We start from the raw sequence: 24,896 nt of genomic DNA on the forward strand, positions 1-24,896 counted from the left end.
TTGTACCAGGCGGACACACGGGGACTCTCAGGCACATTTTACCAATTGTCCTTATCGACACCATCCATCTCTCTCTCTTTCAATTAAATAATGCTTTGTCACCCTCTCCTGAGGCAGAATAAGGGCTTGTATTCACCTCACGGATGTCCCTCTTTATGTGTTTCAGCTTAACAGGACGCTCCGTACAGACGCTCTTGGACACAGCAAACGCTGGGCAAAGAAGTTATGAATAGGGGGCTCTGTGGTACCCCCTAAAAGAGTGTTTGTGTGTGTGTGTGTGTGTGTGTGTGTGTGTGCTGCAGGGGGTGGTTTGTTGGGGATGTTTCTGGGCATGTGCTCGTGTGCCCGTGTGCATTTGTGGAGAATGTGCATGTGAGGCCCCAAACATGTGCACATTTTCTTGGCTTTCAGGTCTTAGTTACAAGGGGAGGGGTTGATGCAACAACAGATGCAACAAAACATGATGAAAAAAATTCAATAATTCGAACCTCTTTCTTTCATTTTTTTAAATTCTTTTTTAAGGCCGCAATGTGATGCATTTGTTGTCACTCGTGTTATTCTGATATTGAATTGAGACTGGTGGGTGGGTGGGTGGGGGGTTTTGGCGATCAATTATTACAGCAATTACACAGACGTGAGCAGGACACAACAGGAATTCAGGAGTGAGGGAGAGAGGGGAAAGGAGTAAAAGAGAGGGAGAGAGAGTTGCCTCTTATATAGCCAAGTCCTGTCACTTTGGGAAGAATTTGCGAGCAGTGAGACTGGGCTTTTGGTCAGAAACAGGAGCCCTGTCCATTGACTGTCACCATAATTCTCCTCAATGGTGTATCAATGTCGAGGAACGCAAGCCGCTGAAGTTACTCTTCCTGCAGAATTACAGTCCCAGTTGTGTTGTGTGAGCATGCATATGACAACAAAGCAGACATGTGGACGAAAGGCTGAGGCTCCAGGCTCCTAACTCCTCTCTGCACGGGTCAATTAGTTTGCAATCCCCGCCGAGAAGGTAAGCAATGCAAATACATTAGAAATGAATTAAGAGTTTCATATGGCAACTAAACTGATTTGTTTCCTAAGTTAAGAAATGAGAAAAAATACTGGCATTTCTTAAACAATTAAGGTAAGTTTCTTATTTGTTCCTACCTGGATAATGACTTGTCCAGAAAGATGGGAAAATCACACAACACTAGGTAGTATCAAAATGATGTAAGCTTTACAAAAACTAGGTAATGAAAAAAAGTTGATTGTTTATTTCATGATGACGTGTTTACAGTTCACAGCTTGTAGTTTACATGGCTTTTTTTTTTTCAATTGCATAATGAATCCTGACAAGGTTGAAACTCTCCTCTCAGTACCTTCACAATATATTAACTGACACAGACACAGCCGTAAAGTTTAGTACAGAGTTTCACAGGATGCACCTCCACACGTGATACAACACCTTCAAGACTTATGGAAAACGGAAATATCTTCTCAGTGTTGCCAGCTTTTAGAGCAAGTACAGTGTTGTTTGTACCATCATTGTGAAATACACATGCAATACTTCTCAAAATGCAGTTCAAACAAAAAAAGAAGCTCTAAAAGTGATCATTTAGTGAAATCTGAATTTAAACTTCTTCTCATTATGAGACGAGATGTATTTATTGCTGTCATTGTGCACTTTGCTGCAGCATTGTGAGTAAAAAGTGGGAATCAATGACCAAAAATGAACAAAAAGTCATGTTTTTTTCCTTTAAAGTTGGAGAAGCACAATGAAACTGAGTCATTAGGCTTGAATGTTGTGCGTTTTTATTGCCAAGGACTGTAATTGTGCAGTTAGTGTACTTTATTCATCAAATAATGTCAATAAAGAAGTGATTTGTGCTGCCTTAGGAACCTGCTACGAACACAACATACATTAGTTTCTTATTTAAAACAGTTTATAGCGATCATTTCTGCAAACTAATACATATTTGTGCAGGTTTACCCTTTGCTACTGCCCATCCCCATCAGTATTTGATAATTACCTACGTGTTTTACACTTGTACCAGGAGGAATAAGTATTGAAGAAACCTGATAACTGTAGAAAAAAAGCAAGTTTGTGAGAAAGAAAGGCAGAAGGAGACAGAGAGATAAAGAATGAGCTAGAGGTACAAAAGAGTTCTTTTACACATTCGAACACATGTTTACGCGTAAGTTTTAATTTGTTCCTAATGAATATCATCGCATTTCGGTTCTTTAAGTGTTTCGGTTTGTGCCAAAATGTAATTATTTGAAGAAAGAGATAGAATAGGAAGGTGAGAGAGAAACAAAATAAGGGGGGAAGAGAGAGAGAAAGTGTGTGTCCGTGTGTGCGAGGGGGAGAAAGGGGGAGACAGGGAGAGATGGAGGGGGATTACTCCTCACTCCAGAATACTAACGAGGGCCTTTTGTCACAGATCTCTTTCTCTCTCCCTTCCTCTCTTCCGTTCTCTCGTTTTTCCTTTCACTCATCTCTCACACACACTGCACATAGACACACATTTATACGCATATAATTGTACACTCAGATAATTGCACACATACACATACATGCATACACAAAATCACACATGTATACCTACAGTCACGCACACACACACACGCAGAAATACACATGTAATTGCATGCCCACTCGCACATAATCACACACACACACACACAAACACACACACACACACACACACACACACACACACACACACACACACACACACACCAACACACACACACACGTGGATGGGCACAGAGTCGTTTTTGTCAATGGTGTCTTTTGTTTCTTTTATCTCAGCTCCAAACAAAGCATTCCTGTGTACACAGAGGAGAGAGAGAAGGAAGGAGAGAGAAAGAGGAAAGTAGAAAGAGAGAGGGAGATCAGGAAAACATTCAGCGCTCCTTTGTTTGGCAAAAAGAAAAAGTTTTGATTCAGTTTTTGGATTCGACTCACTGAGGCAGGGCAGTACAGTAAGTTGTCGTGTTGCCATGGAGATGGAATACATCCTACTGGAGAGGTTGGTCAAAAATATTTCCCTCTTTTCACTCTCACCGACTCATTTAGTCATTTATTCTTTATCTGATATACGCTGGTAGTGGAATCTGTTTTTTGTTTTTTTTTCGGGGACATATGAGTGCATTTGTATGTGTGTGTGTGTGTGTGTGTTTGTGCGTGTGTGCGTGTTTGAGTGTGTGAGTGACAAGAAAAGATTGGGTGAGAGGAGTGATTCAGAGTTGAAGTGAAGTGGAGTGAAGTTTTCAATGGTGTCATTGTAGTTATGAAGCTTCTGAGGGGCTCGCCCTTTCATAATCACAAAAGTGTGATGTAATTAAAGTTGATTGGTTATGTAATCCATGATCAGGAATGCAGAAATGCTATTTTGAGTTACACCATATGGCCAAAAGTATATGGACATCCCTGTTTTTGTTCTCTTGTATACTTCTACACACCACGTTTGGTGTTGAGGAACTTGACACACAGAGCCCTGACCTCAACCTCAACCAACAACTCTGAGATGAACTGAAATCGTGACTACAAGCTTTGCCTTAATGGCGGAAAGCAATCAAGTACCTTTACTCAACTACTGTGCTTAAGTACAGTTTCAGGCAATTGCACACTTTACTCAACTTTACCAAAAAAAGATTTCCACTCTAAACTTCACAGATAGTTTCATTTCAAGCAATATGTGAGAAAAGACCAAAAACAAATACATGTATGTGCAGCAGAACTTTTTCTTTTCCTCTTCCCTACCCCATTCATCATCTCATGACCTCTCAGATTTATCTTGTCAACCTTTAGAGGGAGCCTAATACCTATGTTGGGAAACATTAGATAAAGTAGTTAAAACCACCTCCACCTCAACCAGCTGCAACAGTAAAATGCTGCTTGTGCATTGATGCATCAGTATTAACAAACTAATAATATTACTTGAATGAGAAAGTGTGTCTTTTTTGGCTGGTACTGTATAAGCTTACATATGAGTCACAGGGGCAATTTTAGTACTTTTACTTGCGGTGTGCTAATAATACGTCTGTGGTAGTAGTGGTAACTGGTAGTAAGATTTTCAATGCAAGACTTTTACTTTTAACTAAGTATTTTTACATTGTGGTACTTTCTGACTTCATCTTATCCAGCATCAGTGCCTGACCTCACTAATACGCTTGTAGCACAATGGGAACAAATCCCTGCAGCAAGGCTCAAACATCTTGTTAAAAAAAAAAAGAGTAGAGGCTGAAAAAGATATTCAGCAATCACATATGGTGTAATGCCAGGGTGTCCACATGCTTTTGGCCACAAAGTATAACATTCACAACTTGTATATCAGGTAGGATTATCTGCTCTGCTTTAATATGTGTGAGAAAGAGAGACAGAGAGACCCTGTGAGGACGCAGTGTGTAAAGCAACAAAAAACACCTGAGAAAAAGATTGCAAAAGTGCCAGACTGAAAAGAAGTCTGGAGCAGGGCACCCAGAAAGCCAAAACTTTGGCCCTTTTCCTACCAAACTCTTACAGTCGTCTCCAGTTTCCAGTCAGAAGTTCACTCTTTGTCCACTAAAGGCCTCTCTGGTTAGAATCAACACTAAAGCCATTAAAAAAACCCCAACTTTATCTAGATAAATGTCCGAGTTTTGGACAAAGATTTACCTTAATTGACTCATTCAAGTTTCTCCTCTCTCCTCTGGCTCACAAATGAGACTTTGTGTCCACTGTTCATTGGGTCAATGCAGTACACCTTCATTCTAATTCTGCTCTTCTTTCTATTCTCTTTCCTTATCTTCCTCCTCCTTTTTTCGGTTATCTTCTCTCCATGGGCCTACATGATTTATTTGACGTAAGTGAGCGTGTCAAGTGTGTGGAAATACAGTAACTGTCTGTCTGTGACAGGGGTGGACTGACAGGCACACATTCATGCATGCATCCCACAATGTGAAGCACTAAAAAAATGAAACAAATATAACAGTGACATGTAGCTTTTCCATTGGGAGTATTTGCAAAGACAATAATAAAATGGATTTGCCTTGTGACTCAAAAATTGTACAGTCATGTAGTGAAATAATGTCATCATAGCAAATTACTCAAGTCTATACTACTAGTTCCCCTTTCCAAATATATCTTTGAAGATCTTGAAGTTATCAAGTAAACAGGAACTGCTTCTGTCGCTGCACACACTGCAAATCATTTCTCTCTCACCAAGGCATTTTTTGTAATTGTGTCCTCACATGACTCTGCAGCCACACTAGTGTCTGTGTGAAGTTGTAATTCTAATTGTAAAGAAATCAATTATAAGATGGATAAAAGTTTAGGTCTAAAGTTTGTGTTTAATCCTTATAGTGCCTGCAGTCAGATATATGCATAACTGGCAGCTGGTTATGATGTTAACATGCTCACAATGACATTAACATGCTGATGTTTGGCGTGTTAGCAAACTAACATTTGCTAATTACCGCTAAACACAAGGTACAGCTGAGGATGATGGGAATGTTACTAGTTTTGCAAGTATTTGGTCATAAATCAAAGTATTGAACATACTGAAATTTTAATGTCAGGGGATCACAAAAGTTATTACAATTAATCTTGAGTGGGACGTGAATGTGTGCGCCAAATTTTTATGGAAATTCACCCAGTAGGTATTTAAATGTTTCACTTTGAACCAAAAATGTCAACCTCATTTTAGTGAAGAGATGAAAAGTCAGTGGGTCACCAGATTGGGAATCATTAGGATTATCTGAGAACCATCCACATCTGTACCAAATTTTTGTGCCAATTTTTGTGATCTAGTAGATGTTGATCAATTTGGTAGGATAAGTGAAAGGTTTGACCTGCTGACCTGATGCGAGATGAAAAGTCATGGGATCAACAAAGTCATTAGGATTCATCCTCTGGGCACAATGAATGTCTGTACAAAAGTTAATGGCAAGTCATCTGATAGTTGTTTAGATACAAAATGATGCCAGTGTAGTAAGAAACTTGATTTTACAAAATACTTGAAACAAGTTTGAATTGGTGACAGGTTGAAATGTTGACACTAAGTAAGTATTTTAATAGACAGGGCCTCTGTTATTCAGGTCTGACACAAACCTTCTTCTGCACCAGTGCTTTATTCTGACTGTGGTTTTGCATGTTTTGGTTAGTGGTTCTCAAACTGATGGTTCACACCAGAGTAGAATGTGAAAATGTTCTGCTGTCATAAAAATATATTACTGTTATTATTATTAGTCTTTATGGTTTTCATTTGTATCAATATGTTTTTAATAAATATCACTTTCTGCAACCTACTTAAGACAAATAACTCAAGTACTCTGCAATACCTGAAAAAGAGAAAAACAAGCTTTGTCATTGGCTGTATATTATAAAGAAGTATGGATTACACAAATGATACTTACCTCATAAGTGCGGAACAATGACGAAACACTTTGGGTTTTCAAAAGTAAAGGGGAAGTGCCTGTTCTTCTCAACTGAAAAACTCCACACTTCTCGGACAGCTGCAACTTTTTCCCATGACAATATCATCTGACAGTAGCTTGCGTCACTTTTTGTAATATGTTTTTTAATAAAATTTCCAATGAGTGCAAGCTAAGGGCCTCAGTGTGCTTCACGTGATGTGCTTATCCATCATCTAACAGCACCTGAAACCCCCCCTCCCCTCACTCCTTTCGATGGTTAAAATTGAGTTGGGTTGGTGTGGCAACTTTTGCAACTTCCTGAAACAGAGAATCTGACAGTCAGATAAGTCAAGTGTACAGAGAGGGACAAAGTTCCCAAAACTACCTTTATCTCCATTCATATGTACAACTGTGCAGAACACCATGAATACCCTCAGGAAGAGAAATGTATGCCATAATCCCCATTTGTACAATTCATCACATCTTACCCCTCTCTTACCCTGAATGTGGTAATTTGGAATATATATCGTGTAAACACATTTGTACATAAACATAATATAACCAGGTTTGTTTTAAAACCTGCTGGCTTCGAAACCACTTTGTCTGTATTTCTGAAATCATGAACCAAAAGATTGAGAGCCACTCATGCACAGTACACCCACACAGGTGTTTTTACTCATTCTGGATGATTAGGGTTGAATACCTGGAATTGAGTTCCTAGTATTAACCTAGTATTTACCTGGTATTTACTGAGAATACTAATCAAACCTTTGCGTGTAAGTACAGTACAGTTTGGTGTTTGGGAGCTTCGTGATCTGAGGAAACCCCCAGTACAGTTCAACAGAAAAAGACATCTAATTAGCCAAAATGACCAAAACCACTTGTGTGGATTTGCATGACCTTTCAGTTTAGTTTGGATAATTTGCTGATTAAAACTGTGATTTCTTTCTGCTTTGTAATTCAAAGTAACAGATCAATGTTAACTTATTTGCTGGTTGTTTTATTTCATTTCAGTATATATTTTTTTCCCGGGTTTGGTTTTTATGCATTATTAGGCTCACTTGAGATGAATTTCCCCCAAAAATGAGAGCAACTGGCTGCAGGGGAATTACCAAAACCCACAGTGATCATGGGCAATTTCTATCTTTCCCCGAATTACAGAGGAAGTCAACATAAGTTTTATCATATCAAGAGAAACCGCTGCTGTTGTAAATACCACAGTATTAGAAAAGCTAATATATTTATGTATCCAAACTTTATTCAGATCTCCCAGTCCACTTGAAAAAGATCTCAAACGAGCCTATTAACAGCACTGGTCAGTTAAGAAGCTGACCAGAGAAATGACAACACTTAACCCCTCTTTCTTTGTTATTCACCAGATGACATCTGCCACACCTCCTTCCTCTCGTAGCTCCTCGCCTCAGAAAGTTTGCCACTCTCAGACACAAACAGACGTTTTGAAACCCTTATTGGGTGGTGGCATTTCTGGTGGGGGTGGAACACTGAGGAAGAGGAGACGCGTCCTGTCCAAAGATGGACGTAGCAATGTGCGCATCGAGCATGTCAGCGGGCGGAGTGCTCTGTACATGCGTGACCTCTGGACAACATTTCTGGACATGCAGTGGCGCTACAAGTTCTTCCTTTTCATCGCCACGTTTGCGGGGACCTGGTTCCTGTTTGGGGTGCTGTGGTACCTTGTGGCATTGGTGCATGGAGATCTGCTAGGTGAGAGAGATGGAAGGGGAGCTTTAAAAAAAAAGAGGAGATCAAAGGTTCATTGGTAGTTTGATGTGTCTCCTCCTAAACTCTCCTAATCTGCCCGTTTTCTGCCCTACTGTGGATAAAGTAGTTCCAATGAAAACGGGTAGCAAGAATGATCTTGAATCACTGGGACATTGTTTCTGCCCTTCGAGTTTTTCAAAGGACATTTTTAAATGCTTTGAGCAGCACAAACAAAAATTCTTTTCACCTCATTGTATCGGGGTCAAAGCAGAAACCGCCAAAATGGATTTCCCGTGAACTCAGCAAATAAAAGACTCATTTTTAGCACTTATGCACGGCTGTGAATTACATTATGAGTCAACTAAAGTAAACTGCAGGAAATTATCCGAAACAAAATTCAAGCGAGTGACAAACCAAATGACGAAATGAAACAGCATATACCATTTCCACAGAAGATAATTTGACACACCATATTAGGAAAGGCTCAGGTGTTACTGATAACCTTAACTGTGGCTCAGTTCTATTCAAGTGTCCAAGAAAAAAATCATGACAGTGAGCCAGCACGCATGATACCAAGATCCAGAAACTGAAGCGGCTAAATGGACTTCATCTATCGTTCATTTCATTATTTACACCTGTGCTTTTTCTACTGTGACATGTCCAAATGTCCATGAAAAAAATCCAATCTATTTATTTAACACCTATTCTGTTTTTTATTTGCTTTTCACTAATTTGATCCAAGATGGCACCCAATTCATTTCAATGAAAGTTGCTCACTGGGCGGAGAGGCTGAATAGGCTTCTTGGGTGCTCTAGCTTTTGGGCCCATAGAGCATCCCCATTTGACTGTTCTGCTGGCTGAGCTGGCTGACTTTCTGCTGGCTCCTCATATACATGAATAGCATGAAACTAATTTGCTGACACAGTAATGTGAGACATTTATTGGGCCCATTTAATGGCTCAAATCCTATGGGCATCTTTTTGAGGTCATGTGACCTGCAATTCCGACTTTGGCCACAACACCAAAATGTCTGCATAGCTGTGAAGAGAGATACATTATGTGCAAACAAAACAATATTTATTTAGTTTCCCTCTTAAAATCCCCTGAAAACGTCTCTCAATAATCTTCTTACTACGAGTGATGGGGTCTTACATTAACACACTATTTTCTGCCAATTTTAGAACAGTTCTTGTTATTTCACATGAAAGATTTCTATATTTCTTCTTTTCCCTTTGTGCTCTTCTCACTGGTTTTATAGGTGATGTAGCTCAGTTAGAAAATGCACCAATCATTTTTAGGCAACATTTGAATCAGACTCTGATGACATTTGATTGGTTGTTTGGTCACTGCCAATCAAATCTAAGCAAACTACACACACACAGTCCTGATGAAGCAAATTAGCTGCTTTTGAGTGTTAAACTCTTAATAATTATTGTCAATTATTAATAATAATTGTCAAGGATTTAAGTGTCCAAATGACACATTGCCAAAACTCTGTGCATGTGACTTTTGTTTTTATACCTAAACATCTGTGTACATAGACATTGTGCAATAAAAGATAGGAAGGGGAGGAATTAACACTGTTAAAAAAAAAAGTGAGAATGTGACAAGAAAGATGGTGTAAAGATGTGGGGGTGAAGGGTGTCAAGGGTGCCTGGAAACAGTGACAAGTGCTATGTTAAAAAAAAAACATGTCATTTATGCCTTTTCGGTTTCAACTACCTTCTTATTGTGTTACTGTTTTCTAAAATTTAAGAATATTTGTATATAGATTTATTGAATGTTCATATATTTTTCTAAATTATTAATTATGTTATATGACATACTTTGTAACTTTTCTCTAACAAGTGCCCAATAAATAAGCTAATACAATCCATGCACAGTAATGATAAAATACATGATTCACGAGCTCCGTTATGGATTTTCATTGAATGTGAGTGTTATGTTTAGTTGTCGTAAAGAGGTATAAATGATGATATTTATTGTATTGCCTGAACTTAGTCTTGAGTTTAAACCAGTCTTAACAAAAGTGAAACATCCGTGATGGCAGCAGATTATTTCATATCTCCAATAAGACCCTTGCTCTCGCCCCCACATCCTAATATTAGTCATGTTTCCAATGTAGGTGCTCTACCTAGTGTCATAATTAAAGATTTATAGTCGTGTGTAATGTTGCATGTCAATGGGGTATTTTTTAGTGAGGTAGATATTCTTCCCTAGAAACATTGAGCTTTTGAGACAATGCAACAACCAGCATCCTATAATCAAGTTTTAAAAAACAACAGCACACAAACTGAATATGTTATGTTAACATAGAATACCTTGAATGAGCTTTCAACTGTGTTCTTCCAGAGTTTGACCCTCCATCCAATCACACACCCTGTGTGATGCAGATGCAGACCCTGACAGGGGCCTTCCTCTTCTCCCTGGAGTCCCAGACAACCATTGGCTATGGTTTCCGCTGCATCACTGAGGAATGTCCAGCTGCCATCATCCTCCTCATCATCCAGCTGGTTCTCACCATGCTGATGGAGATCTTCATCACTGGTACCTTCCTGGCCAAGGTACAACTATCGGCAGCCAATACACGAAACATCCAGTGCGAATTTTTTGCCCAAGTTGAAATATTTTCAACTTGCACAGATGCGACTTTGAATTGAATCGCGCTGCATCTTAAATTTGCTTTGCGCAACTATGCACAGTACCGCACACACTTGTTCCTATGTTGAGACTCTTACTGTACACGAACCTCATCAAAGATTATCAAACTGAAACTAGAACTGATTGAACTCTTGCTCTGCTCAGGTTGCTCGGCCAAAGAAGCGAGGAGAGACTGTGAAGTTTAGCCAGCATGCTGTGGTGTCGACCCACGAAGGCCGACCCTGCCTGATGATCAGGGTAGCCAACATGCGCAAGAGTCTCCTGTTGGGGTGTCAGGTACAATAAGAGTGTGTAGAGACAAAAATATTATCCGATCATTTACACCACTACTAAAATTCAACTACTACTAATAAAAACTATTTCTTTACCAAATTGTCTTAACAAATTGACAGTTACGTTAAATGATTCATAATATGTTGTATTCATGTTCTGACCAAGTTGTCAAACAGTAAAACAAATTTTGCTCTATGCGGCTTGTTCCCTCCAGGTGACTGGAAAACTGCTTCAGACATCTCTGACCAAGGAAGGTGAGACAGTTCGTCTGGACCAGAGGAACGTCCCCTTTCAAGTGGATACATCCAGCGACAGCCCCTTCCTCATTCTGCCCCTCACCTTCTACCACGTCATTGATGACAGCAGCCCCCTGCGAGCCTGGGCAGCCAAGGGTAAGTTTGATGGTGAGGGTGGGAGATTTGGTGAGTCGTGGAAGAGTCACAAGTAAAAGGTGTTTTATCTTTAGTCCATCAGATGTCATTGGTGAGAATACATTAGACAGCTCTACTATTCTGCTTGGCGGGTTCAAGAGGTGATGAGAATGAAGGGTAGTGCCAAAAAGAACAGCAGAATCATTTGTGCTGATTGGTTTTCAAGCTTGAAATGTATTGGGCTTGAGACACGTACTGCCATTATAACCATAGACTGTAAAAAAATATGGACACAGTCGTTGTGATGTCATCCATCGGTTTGTGAACTGCTGTTTTGAAGCCTCAAGTGTAGCGATTTGACCATCGCCTTCTTGGATTTGACCATCGCCATGTTTGATTTTTGGAGCCAGAAGTGACCATATTTGGACAAGAGGGTGGAGCGGACCATAGCACTAGCGGTGCATTTACAATCTATCCCATTTACCTCTACTAGGTGGTGGCTGGACAGATCCAGAGCTGGCTGACTTTGAGCTGCTGGTGATCATGAGCGCTACAGTGGAGCCGACCTCCGCCACCTGCCAGGTTCGTACCTCCTACTTGCCAGATGAGATCCTCTGGGGCTATGAGTTCCCCCCTGTGGTCTCCCTCTCCACGTCAGGTAAATACGTAGCGGACTTCGCCTTCTTCGACAAAGTGGCCAAGACCAAGACCACGCCCATCTTCAAACCAGCCAGCCCCCAGCATGGATACCAGAGCAATGGGGGCGGGACTTTGCCCGAGGTGTCTGATCCAGAGAAGATTCGTCTGGAGCAGAGCTATAGGGAGAGAGGGGAGGACCGTGGGCGTGTCAGGGACACTCCCCTCAGTGTTCGCATCAGCAATGTGTAAACAGCTGGACTGAATGAGAAGAGCGCATTTCATAGAGAGCAACATGCAGGAGACGTCCAAGTTCAACATCAATAGCAAATCAATGCAACATTATGTCAAAACAGCTTGGCTGACAGTCTTTTTAGACTGTTTTGAACTTATATCAGAGAGATTTTAGGGTCCCAGTAGCACCAATTGATGCAGAAAGCAAATATAAGACTATGGACTATGGTCAACTTCAAGTTTGTCATTGTTTGCTAGGATAATACATGTTTTAAACTGGTTTGATTGTATTCACATGTTGGCATAACACACTGCATTTGAGTGTGGGGGTCTTACATTCACCTCACATATACTGTATACACTTTTGTAACAAAAAAAACAACAGGTTGGATTATTTATTTGCAAAGAAAAAAAAACAAAAATATGAAACAGAACAAGCTGTGCAGGAGAGGAGACAAATCCCTCTGGGCTTGTTTGGGCCCTTAGTGCTAAATGTTAAATCAAAAAAAGAAAGTATGAGTCAATATGTGGGTGTATTTTTCAGTGTAAAAAGGCTAGATGGGTATAGAGAAGTGTGGTAAAGATGGTACGATAATGTGGGCAGGAAACATCCACAGATACTTCAGTATAAAATGATAGAAGCTTCATTATTCTAACATACATGTATATATGTTGTTTAAACACACAGAAACACGCACATGTTTAGAAAAATCATGTGACTTGGAGTTTCCAGTTAAGTTTTTTGGATTGTATTACAGTTAAAAAAACAGGCATGAGTGAGTCACTTAATCTATAACTCAAAAAATCCCCACACCCCCGCTTCCTCCCATCAACACTTTCATGATATTTTTATATTTCCTGTTGAACACTGGCATTGCAATGTTATATGTAAGATCAAGCACTTTGGAGATTCTGTTTGACTAATGTAGCACTACAAAACTGAATGTAGACACACTTAAGTTGGAATATCCTGTGCTCACGGTGCTCTCTATATTGTATCTCTTGATTTTGCTGTTTTTTTAAACAGAAAGGTAGCACTTTATGTAAGTACATTTGCACCTTAGGAAGGTTACTTGCTTACCTTAGAAAGAAAAGTTTTTAACATTACTAAATGCACTTACACTTCCAATAAACCTTAAAATAGATGCCTTCGCCCTACAGAACTAACTGGAATTGAATTTTCAGTGTCTCGGTGGCTTTAAGCAAACTTCCTGATTTTAGTGATATAATGTTTTGAGATAGCCACAAACAGCTTTTGTACATGTATGGATGTAAATGCCTACCTGGTTATTTTAAGTTTCACATGTTAAACACTGAGGTGTGAGATGAGTTGAGGTGGGAGACATCTGTACTTTCACATGATTTTTAAGTTACTAACATTGTCAAATTAACACTGGACATTTTATCGAAGCCCCTTTTAATTTTTGGTCTAGACGACAAGGACATGAAGAGTAAATCGTCTACAGTGGAAAATGAGTTGTAAGATGACCACACCAGAAGTGGGTGTTGAAAGGTGGGAATATGAACTGAAAGTGATGTTGTGAGTCACTGATAATTATTTTGTTCTGATGGAAATGTGTGATGATGATGGTTAGACATGACAGACGAAGTACGACGGATATGAATATGTTGTAAACTGTATGGAACATGTGTTTTAACCGTTCTCTAATTAACATTAAGCTCTGGGGTGTTAACACTGTCTAAAGTGCAGATAGAGAGATCTGTTGAAAACATGTTTTCAAATGAGATCATTCTCTCTAAAAACATGACTTAATAAAGTTGATTATGAGATAAGAGGCCATATTTCATTTCAATTTTTTCATTAGTGTATTCTTTTAGGTTTTCTTTATGACAAGTGTGTTGGCAGGAAGGCAGCACATCTCTGACCTATATACTTATATATTGATTTCATTTGTGGTGATCAAATATTCCTAAAATTGAAATGAGACTTTTTCTATTGGAGAAACAGTTTCAATAAAAATCAGTTTTGTGGTCAGACTTCTGTTGCTGCTGAGCACAAAATGTGTTTGTAAAAAAAGGACTTCCAGGTCTACGATGGGATCCTCAACAGTACTAATGAGCACAGTGGCTATGTCACAGAAGGAGGCAGTTCCCAAACCAACCTCAGTGGGGACAAGTAAGAAATATTGCCCCTAATGTGACAATAGTAAACATTCACTGAACAATTGTGCTAATTTTAAGATGTTTAGCCCCATCCAAAAGCAGACTTAGATCAAGGATAACAATGGCTGCTGGCACTGTGGCCGAGGCCATTGGGCTACTCTATGTAACCTGAAGATGCGATGCAAGACCTGTAGCAACAGACACCTCCTTGCCCTGCATGACATCAATGAGTGAGCTACAGATGACAGAGAGCGGGCTGGAGTGAAGCCAGAGTGCATTCCAGCCCCCCTTAACAGCACCACAGAGGAAGTCTTATACATAGACAGACCATTAGAGGGACGAAAGGTTCTGCTCAAGGTCAGTAGAGTGGTGTTGAGAAATGGAGACAGAACCATGGATGCTTATGCCATTCTGGATGACGGGTCAGAACGTACTATCCTCCTCCACCCGGCAGCCCAGCAGCTAGGCCTCACAGGGCAACCTGAGGATCTCCCTCTAAGAACGGTCAGGCAAGAGCTGCAGATCCTACATGGCGCCATGGTCTTCTTCACCATCTCCTCAGCAGATAAACCACACCAGCTTTATTCTGTCAATTGAGCCTTCACGGCACAACACCTGGGGCTAGCTGAGCACACGCATCCAGTGAGACATCTACCCCTGCAGCCATTGCATTGTGTCTGCCCAGTTCTAATTATTGGCTCTGATCATCCCCATTTGATCACACTCATTGAGCCAGTACGTCTGGGGCCCCCCCGGAGGCCCAGCAGCGGTGAAGACTCGCCCCGGGTGGACTGTCCAAGACCCAGCTCAGTAACTGAGGCATTGTCTGTCAGAGCAGCAGTGCTTGTTCACCTCCATTTTGTCACCACCCGCAGATATCTACAACCACGTAGAGAAACTGTGGCAAATGGACGTGCTGCCATGGCATAGCGAGAAGGCTTGTACCTGCTCACGCCAGGAGAAAGACGCCATAGCTCTTCTGGAGAGCAGGACAATAAGACTGGAGATAGAAGGTGTCCACCGATATGCTACCCCTCTCTTATGGGTTCAGAGCATGCCCCTACTCAAGGCCCCAAAGGAGGCAGTCCTCTCCCAGCTCCGAGCCACCGAAAAGAGATTGTTGAGAGACCGTGAGAAAGCAGCAGCCTATAGTGCCTGTGGTGTAATTTTATAAGACTTATGATGTGCTGAGAGAAAGACACAATGCAATGCAAATGATTACTGTTAAGAGGATAAACATTAAGTAGAAGTGTGTTGAATTATTATTATATTGTATGTATGCATCACAGTAAACATGATTAATACATGGGCACAGAATATGTTAAAAGTAATCACACCCAGAGCACTGGACAAAATATAAGTATGTTTATAATTAATACCACCTTTTGTATTAAACTTCACTTTTAAAAATAATAATAACCTCAAGAAAGGATCAAGAAATAAGGGTGTAAAATGGCAAGAGTAACTTGTAAGAAAAATAAAGCCAGGAGAAGATTTGGCAGAAATGGTGTAAAGTGACCCTAAACAGTTATAAAAAAGGAAAAGAGCATGACTGGATAGGACTGGATAGAATAGGTTTTGGGCTGAACTGGATATGCTTAGGCATATCCAGTTCAGCTGTTGCAGGATTTTAGGCCTGCAACAGGTGATGCAAAGAAATTATAATGGTGTAATTGGCTAGTATGAAGGGGCTGGACAATAGGCGTGCCTTATATAAGACAAAAGATATAAAACTGGGGGCTGAAGGTCAGCTTGCCAGAGCTTTCCGGTGAACTTTGTGTACACTGTTTTGCTCTCCTTTTTTGCCGGCATTAAAGTACATTTTGCTGCTCAGAACTCTGTCTCCTGATGATTTTTGAATATCAAAGAGAAGTTTTTTGTCCTTGAGTTAATTTAAAACTCTTTCCAACTGAGACTCATCGACCTGACACGATATGCCGAAATTGAGAAACTCCACATGGCAGGCTATGTCAAAAGGTTGGAACCAGGAGGGGAAGACACACCCACAAGCTGGTATATTCCACATCATATGGTGATGCACAATGGGAAGAACAGGGTGGTCTTTAATTGCTCATTTGAGTTCCGAAGTGATAACCTAAACCAGCTCCTGCTCCCTGGACCAACCCTTCCCTACTGGCTGTGCTATTGGGATTTCGAGAGCATGCAATTGCCATTAGCAGAAACATTCACAGCATGTTTCACCAAGTCAGACTGCTTCCCGAAGCCCCTCCTCCGATTTCTGTGGAGAAATCTGAAACGTGACGAGCCACCCAGCATTTATGAATGGAAAGTGCTTCCCTTTGGCACCACCAGTTCCCCCTGCTGTGCTACATTTGCGCTCCAGAAACACATAATCGAACAGAGCTGTGAGGGTGAGGACATCAGAGAGGCAGTGCTGGAGTCATTCTATGTTGACAATTGTCTACTAAGTCGGACATCAGAAGATGAAGCAAAGGGACACGCTGGCCATCGGGGACTTTGAAATGAGACAATGGTTGAACAACAAGCCTTCTGTCATAACACACCTCCCACCTGAGATCAGATCAGATAGTGCAGAGTTATGGATAACTCAAGGTCAGCCAAACGCCTCTGAACTAGCACTTGGACTTCTTTGGTATTGCCCTTCAGACATGCTGTCTTACAAACACCGTCCCCTAGAACACCCAATAGTCACCATACGCACCATATATCAGGTGCTTGCCAACCAATACGACCCTTTAGGGTTTATTATTCCTTATACCACCAGATCCAAAGTGGTGGTGCAGCTTCTGTGGGATAAGAAGAGGAACTGGGATGACCCCTCACTTCCTGACGATCTTCTGCATGCCTGGCAGGAGCGGGAGAGTGAGCTCCCTGCCCTGCAAAAAATCATCTTTCCCAGGTACTACCGCAGTGAGGAGATGGACTCTGAAGGCAGCCACAGAGAAATTCACATTTTCTGTGATGCCTCAGAGTGAGATTATGGTTCTGTGGCATACCTCCGGACTGAGAATGCAGAGGGTAAAGTGGAGACTGCCTTTCTCACTGCTAGATCCTGTATAGCCCCAAAAAGGGCAACAGTCTATCCCTCGCCTCAAGTTGTGTGCAGCACTAACAGGAGCACAGATGTCAAAGGTGTTGAAAGAGGAGCTCACTCTTTCCATCCATCAGATCACCTTATGGATGGACTCAACCACTATACTTGCCTGGCTGTATTCAGATTCCTGCAAGTTCAAGGTGTTTGTCGGGACACGCATTGCGGAGATCCAGGACCTTACTGCCAGAGAATCATGGAGATATGAGGATTTTGCCAATAACCCAGCGGATGATATCACCTGCGGAAAACACCTCCAAGATTTGACTGCAAGTAGTCACTGGTTCCAAGGTCCTGCCTTCCTGCAAAGGAGCTCAGACCAGTGGGCACAACTGCAGTACATGCCAGCCATCTCTACAGACTGCGAGGAAATAAATAAGGTAACTTTCTGTGGTTTCACTGTAGCACCTGCCCTCCCCACTACTCCAGACACGGAGCAGTTCAAGACTTGGAGAGAGCTGACTGCAGCCACTGCTCAGTCCCTACAGGGGGCGGCTAACACTCGACCGACTGCTGATAACTACAAAGAGGCAGAGAACCTACTACTCCAGTGAGAGCAACAGGAATGTTTCCCTGATGACTGGCAGCAGCTGAAAACTGGGAAACCCCTATCAGGCAGCAGTCGTCTTATCACTCTCACTTCAGAGTTTGACAAGGCTGCTAAGCTCATCTGAGTTGGGGGACGGCTTCACCACACTACTGTCCTGGATTCTGAGGCCATGCACCCAATCATCCTCGATCCAAAGCATAAAATCACACACCTTCTCATTAAGCACTATGATGCCCAGCTTCACCATCCACGAAGTGAATGAGTTTTTGCTGAGCTGAGAAGAAAATATTGGATTCTCCGAGGAAGGGAGGCTGTTCGACGCCATCAGCACCATTGCACTGAATGCAGGAAGTGGCGTGGGAGACCGCAAATCCCACAAATGGCAGATCTCTCCCCAGCCAGGCTGTGCCTCCATAAGCTTTTTATTTGACAGGGGTCGATTGTTTTGGTCCCTACACTATAAAGATTGGCAGAAGAACTGAGAAGAGATGGAGGATCATCTTCAAGTGCATGACCACCAGGGTGGTCCACTCCTCACAAGTATTCACACTGACTCCTTCCTGACGGCTTGGAGAAGGTTTGTCACCCACTGTGGTAAGCCCTTTGAGTTACTCTCTGACCAGGGCACGAACTTCAAGGGTGGAGAGCATGAACTACATGAGACATTCTCTTCACTGCAGCCAGACTTACAAGCCCAGCTTGCCTCTCAACAGATCAAGTTCCACTTTAATCCGCCAAGTGCTCTCTATTTTGGTGGCTGTTGGGAGAGAGAAATAAGGTCACTAAAGCAAGCGCTCCAAGTCGCCATTGGCGCACAGTCCGTCCCTGAAGAAGTCCTGCAGACTGTGCTTGTAGAAATTGAAGGCATCCTTAATTCCAAGTCAATGGGCTGAGCGTTGTCAGATGTGGCAGACCCTGATCCTGTCACCCCCAACATCCTGCTGAAGGAGCGGCTGGATGCATCACTGCCTCAGGCGGTGTACCCAGAATCCGAACTCCTCAGCAGACGGCAGTGGTGCCACAGCCAACTGCTGGCTGATCACTTTTGGAGGAGCTTTATCAGATTCTACTTACCTGGTCTGCAGACATGACAGAGGTGGTGTTCTGATGCTATAAACCTTCAAGTTGGTGATACAGTGATGATTGTTGACCCTCAGCTACCTCGGGCTTCATGGCCCATAGGACTGATCACCCAGACTGTCCCTGCACCTGACGGCAGAGTAAGGACTGTGGAAGTAAAAGTAGGAGGTTGCTCTTACACCCACCCGGTATCCCGGATAGTCAGCCTTCCTAAACTGCCAGACTGTTAAAGACAGGTGAGTACTGGCTATCGGCCCTTTGTTCTGTACAAATTTCCTACAGAAATCTGGGGGCAGCTGTAAAAAAGGCCAGCACCACATGGACTATTCCGCCCCCCCGCCCCCCCAAAGTGGTATGTTCCACCTCCACTGTGTAGCTCGTTAAGACTGCATTCACACCAAATCAGGCGGTGTGGCGAAAACGCCAGTTTGAATGGGGGCAGTGCGGCTCGGCTGCGGCCATTTTAGCTGCTGTGGTGCTGCATGGGACTGCGGCCGGAAAGTTGATTCAGTCAGCTTTTGGAGAAACGTAACCTGACGTCACTGCAGCTGAAGGCTGCGGTGGCCAATTACAGCGGGAGATCATGCTAAGGATGAGGGAGATCATGCTAAGGATGAGGGAAGGACATTTCTCTTCGCTTGATAACGTTAATAAAGTTAGACTTTGCTGTTGGCTTCCCGACTCATTTTAAAAAAGACCAGAGAAAGAGAGAGAGAGAGCAGCTGTGGTCGAGTTAGCTAGAGAGTGAATGAAGAGAGGGAGCGCTGGTAGTGAGAAAGCCGGTGAATCAGATCGATAAAACGTTATTTTCTGATTGTTTCACAGCGGTTACATCGCAGAGCACAAATAAACATGCCCACAAACCCACACACCTCCGCTTGATCCTGCGGCTGAATGCCGCACCGCCTGATTTGGTGTGAATGCAGCCTAAGACTGCTGTTCAAGGGACTGACCGCTGTTTGCTTTCAGTGTTCAAAAATTGAAGCTAATCAAGTTCTAAGAGGGGTGTCACTGCCTTTTGGCTGTTGTGTGTGTCCATCGAATTGTAAGTACTCTTAATGTAGTTACATGTATATTCCTTCTTTGCTAAGATGATTTTGCTTTTTTTTGTTGGCTGTTACTGCTGGTCATGCTAATTATGCTAGTTTTATTTTACGTGAAGGTTTTCCTTTTTAGACATTACACATACATATACTTCTACACCCTGGAAAGCCACTTTTCAGCAAACTGGAAGTCACTTGTGGGCTGTGATCTACCTGAACCCACGTGTATGAGAGAAGCCACTGTCAGTCATTCTCTTTCTTTTAGTGTTTGAACTTCCTCATCTGACTCATATGCACAATGGCTCCTGCCGTACTTCTCGTTGCTGTTTGTATGCTGTATTTGAGGGAAACACAAGGTAAAACATTTTTCTTTAAATATTTTCTGTTGTTGGTTGACTTTGTTTTCAAAGTCTGGTTGTTGCAGTGAGGCACTATTGGAACTTGTTTTTGAATTAGACATTATTGACACCATATATTATAAAACTGAGTGTGTTCACTGAAAATTTGAATGTTTTTAGATGTTGTCGTTTATTACTTCAGCCCTATCCATGGTTCAAAAAAGTGGGGTTTGTTAACTTTTTGTTTGATGTAAATGAGAAGAATTATAATAATCAACGATAAAATATTATTCAGTACCAGAGAAATTTTAATACAACAACACATTAAACTAGAATTCTTAATTCTTGTACACGGCCTGAATGTAGGTGGAAGTATACGGAAGTGTACTTGCATGCCAGAAAAAGAAAAAAAACGGATCAGTATTACGTTATAACGTGAAAAGTTTATTGTTATAACAAGATATTTTCACATTATTACAACATACAAACGTATCACGTTATAACAATATACTAGGTCTCTCTTGTTATAACATGATAAATTGGTCTTGGGCGGAGGTGGACTCCCCTTGATGTATTCCAGTTATGAATTAGCAATTGGCCTTTCGCAATGAAACAAGACGGCCCGATCCTACACCTCACCTACTAGGGCCTCTTGCACACGAAATGGCCCATTTTTCAGTGCTGGTATGAGGAGAGGGGCACACATCGTGCCTTCTATCTCGTCTTAATTTCCCTCCAACTGTTAGTAGATAGAAGTGTGGCTCTATGTACGGTCCTGCCATGAAGGCTATAGAGAGAGATCTGCCTTTGCGCACCCCCTGGTTAAACGCTTCTTAAAAGGAGTCAGAAGACAGCGACCTGTCATGTGTGTGTTAGTGCTTATGGACTCTGGTAGCCCCTCCAACGTTAACTGAATAATTATGCCCGTACAACTGATCAAAGAGAAATGCTACTACCTCCAGCGGATCGGACTGATATTTCCTTTTGTACAGCCCCATGCATTTCAAAATCCTTCTTAGTGTACGTATACTCTTCACAATATCATCCTCTGTGCTCAATAACTGCAGTATCTCGCCATGTCTCAACCCAAGCATGAAGTAAATGAGCCATATTCCTGCCGTTCTCCGCACGCCGTTTATTCATTGAAATATGAGCTTCACGTTATAATAAAATTATCACGATATAACAATATAAGTTTCACGTTATAACGCGAAACGTGTCACGTATAATAAGATAAGTAGTATATTGTTATACTGCGATAAGTTTGTATGTTGTAATAACGTGAAAATATCTTGTTATAACAAACTTTTCACGTTATAACGTTGTACTGATCCGTTTTTCTTTTTCTGGCGTGGCAGCCATACGGATAAATGCACTCTTTATTTTCTGCTTTGACTTTCAGAGAGTAAATCGTTCAATTAGAGCAATTAGAGCAGATAACACTTATGTAGCTTTTAAAATTAAGTATATTTCCTGTCAATATCTGCACTGTTAGACTGATTAATTTTTAATTTATTTTTATCTTAATTATGTTATCTGTAAATTGTGTTTTGCACTGCCAGGAATACAATTCTTTTGGGTAAATGCACTACCCCATTTATTAATTCATGTTGCTGGCCTTAAAGTATTAAAATGAAAAAAACAAACAAAACAAAACTAAAATAATACTGGAATCAGCCTGAACCTGATAGACTGAATTGCCTTTGGTTTCATTCTCAATGGCTAAATAAAATAAAGATGTGGGAGAGATTCAGAGGTCTAGAACCGTCACATAGTATTCTTTTAAATCAATTAAGTATCATTAAGTATCATTCTTGCTTTCCTAGGAGTCCTGGTATATTAAAACAGACAATGAAACACTGAGACAGTTCCCAAATTCTTTTTACAGACTTTACAACTGTATTTACAAAAAGGGTATGAATATAGACAAGATGTAGAGACACAACTTTAAAATGCAGAGTAAGATTACACAAATTAATGAGAGAACCACAATAAATTATGGTTATTGAAAAAATGACAATAACCATAATCACAGAGCTTTAGGACAAAGCACAAACTTAAACTCACTTTCCTTGTAATGTATGTCTGTGTTTGTGTGTGTCAGAGCATTTTCTGGTCACCACCATAGCAACAGGTATGATTTTGTGCTTACAGATTACATTTGTTAGTGTGAGAGAAGAGCTGCTGAAATGTAGAGAAGCATTTATTTCCATATAACACCTGTTAAAACCACTTGAAGAAATCAAACTTTCACTTCCATTTTCTCAGTACATTTTTTGTTCTTGAAACATTTGTTTTTATTGTTTGACATGTGCTAAAATGATGCAGACTTGTGTGTCTTCCTCTGTTTGTCTTGGGTTATAATTGATAACATATTGCTAACCATGACAAAGATTAGTGTCCATATCAATACAAGCAGCCACATACCATCCATACAACTATATGTATATATTTATATATTTAAATCTACAGTGAAGAGCTCGTCATAAAACCACTTTATTGTTGGAAGAACTGTAGCTTCTGTCTTCTCACTCTTTGTTGAACCTATAAAACTCTTTTTCCTGAGAAACACTTACTTGTTTGAATACATTTACAGTGTTATAGCAGAGATTTTACACATTGCAAATATCCCAACTGGCAACAGTTCATTACCAGGTGTCAATTATAACAAAATTATGCTAAATTATTAATAATTGTGATTTTGGTCTGAGTAACTGTAGCCAGACTGATCTCTTTTTAGACAGCAGATTGCTGCATGATGATTATAGTCACAATGTAGCAGCAGCACATGGAAGAGGAAGTATCTGTATTTTGTGAAGGGGGAGTATGTATGTATTATTTATATTTAGTTAGTATTGATACTTTAAATGAACAGTCCATCACTTTATCTTCTCAAATTCAAATACATGTAATTAGTTATGATGAGTTTACCTCAAATGATGTTTCTGTGTATAATGATGCAGTGGAAGAAAACTTTAAATACATTGACAGACAACATAAAGTTTAAATCAGAAATTCCTCGTTCAGGGGACAGCCCTACTCGAAATCACACACAAAAACAACAACAACAAAAAACCAATGCAAAATATATAAAATATATTAAGTAAATATAACATAATAAATATATAATAATATAAAATCTAATAAATATAATAAATGTAAAATAAATTCTGTTCTTTTTACAGGGTCCAGTGATGTTACAACTGTGTTTGTGCAGAAAGGGAAGGATTTACGTCTGGATGTTAAGAAACCTGTTGTTCTAGGAAGAAGAGATGAATTTAGATGGCAATACAATAATTCTCACAATATAGTAAGATTATTTTCTGATAACGAAACAGAAATAATTCCCAGTTATGTAGGAAGGGCTGAGGTTTCTCTACAAAGTCACTCTTTGCTGTTGAAGAATGTGCAACAAAATGACAGTGGAGATTACACTGCACTCATAACCAGGGACAAAGACCAACGTCTAGCTGAATACGAGGTCATAATTCAAGGTAGGTTTCTTTAGATTTCTAATGTTGATACACAGTAGTACCCTGTTTTATAACCCTTCACATCTATTTTTCCCCCTAGATCTAGTGTCTCCAGTCCAGCTGTCAGTGGACTCTGTGTCTAACAGCACAGAGTCCTGTAACCTCACTGTGAGCTGCAGTACAGAGCGCTCTCACATCAGCAGCACTTTTGGATGTGACACCCAAACCTGCTATCAGAAGGGAGGAGAGCAATCAGAGGTCACATCCTCTGGCTCTTCTCTCCGTGTCTACTTGTTGAATGACTCCATCATCTGTAACCATAGCAACCAGGTCAACTGGAAGGAAGACTTGAAGAAGATTCGGACTCTCTGCCCTCTAAATACTGGTGAGACTGAAAGACATAACAGCTAACTGACAATAACACAGTTTACACACACTGCTTGTCATGCAGTGCAAATCGCCTTCATTCATAAAGATTGATTATCAAATACTGTGGGGTCAACATATTAACATTTTCTTACTGGTCAGAAAAAGTATTTGTTACGGAGCTCGGTAAGAGAGAGAGAAAAAAAATCAATAGAGGCCGTGTTTAACTACAACAAGTGCTCAAAATGCTATTGCGTGTGCACGAGATACAGTTCATTGCCACGTTTTGGTTAATTCATGCCCACGAGATAAGTGTATATAGAGAGATTCAGCACAACTGACCAGCCTTTCTCCCCGGAGCATGAAGTGCAGTGCACCTCAGTATTTTTTTATTTTGGTATTCCTACTTTTTGAGTAAAAACAGGCCCAGCGCCAGGATGAAGTGACTGAGGAGGCTGTTAATAAATGCAGGGGGGCATTTTTTTCATAAAATGAAATTCATTGATTTAACCATGCAATAGCCTCAGAAAGGCATAACAACAACATAAGACTACTGTTTCAAAATCAGAGAAAGATTAAT

At 40.9% G+C, this 24,896-nt stretch overlaps 2 protein-coding genes across 3 annotated transcripts in view; both read left to right on the forward strand.

Moving 5' to 3' along the window:
• The first annotated feature begins 649 nt into the window (after window positions 1-649).
• Window positions 650-14,065, forward strand: LOC122993095 (ATP-sensitive inward rectifier potassium channel 10-like). 2 transcript variants are annotated; one of them, XM_044366965.1, is made up of 6 exons: window positions 650-1,003; window positions 7,752-8,097; window positions 10,447-10,658; window positions 10,900-11,031; window positions 11,243-11,420; window positions 11,893-14,065. In XM_044366965.1, exons 2-6 carry the CDS (start codon window positions 7,752-7,754, stop codon window positions 12,285-12,287), a joined length of 1,263 nt encoding a protein of 420 aa, XP_044222900.1. In that variant the 5' UTR covers window positions 650-1,003; the 3' UTR covers window positions 12,288-14,065. The 2 variants fall into 2 exon arrangements, with proteins under 2 accessions (XP_044222900.1, XP_044222901.1); XM_044366966.1 differs by lacking the exon at window positions 650-1,003 and adding an exon at window positions 2,785-3,005.
• Window positions 14,066-20,028: 5,963 nt separating this feature from the next.
• The window catches only part of LOC122994022, a 92,382-nt gene continuing 87,514 nt past the window's right edge, over window positions 20,029-24,896 (forward strand). The window contains exons 1-3 of the mRNA XM_044368548.1: window positions 20,029-20,495; window positions 23,663-23,971; window positions 24,051-24,335. Coding sequence (XP_044224483.1) covers window positions 20,438-20,495; window positions 23,663-23,971; window positions 24,051-24,335 — 652 coding nt within the window. The 5' untranslated portion in view covers window positions 20,029-20,437. The remainder of the gene's footprint in view (window positions 20,496-23,662; window positions 23,972-24,050; window positions 24,336-24,896) is intronic.

This window comes from Thunnus albacares, chromosome 12, assembly GCF_914725855.1.
Source record: "Thunnus albacares chromosome 12, fThuAlb1.1, whole genome shotgun sequence".
NCBI lineage: Eukaryota > Metazoa > Chordata > Actinopteri > Scombriformes > Scombridae > Thunnus > Thunnus albacares.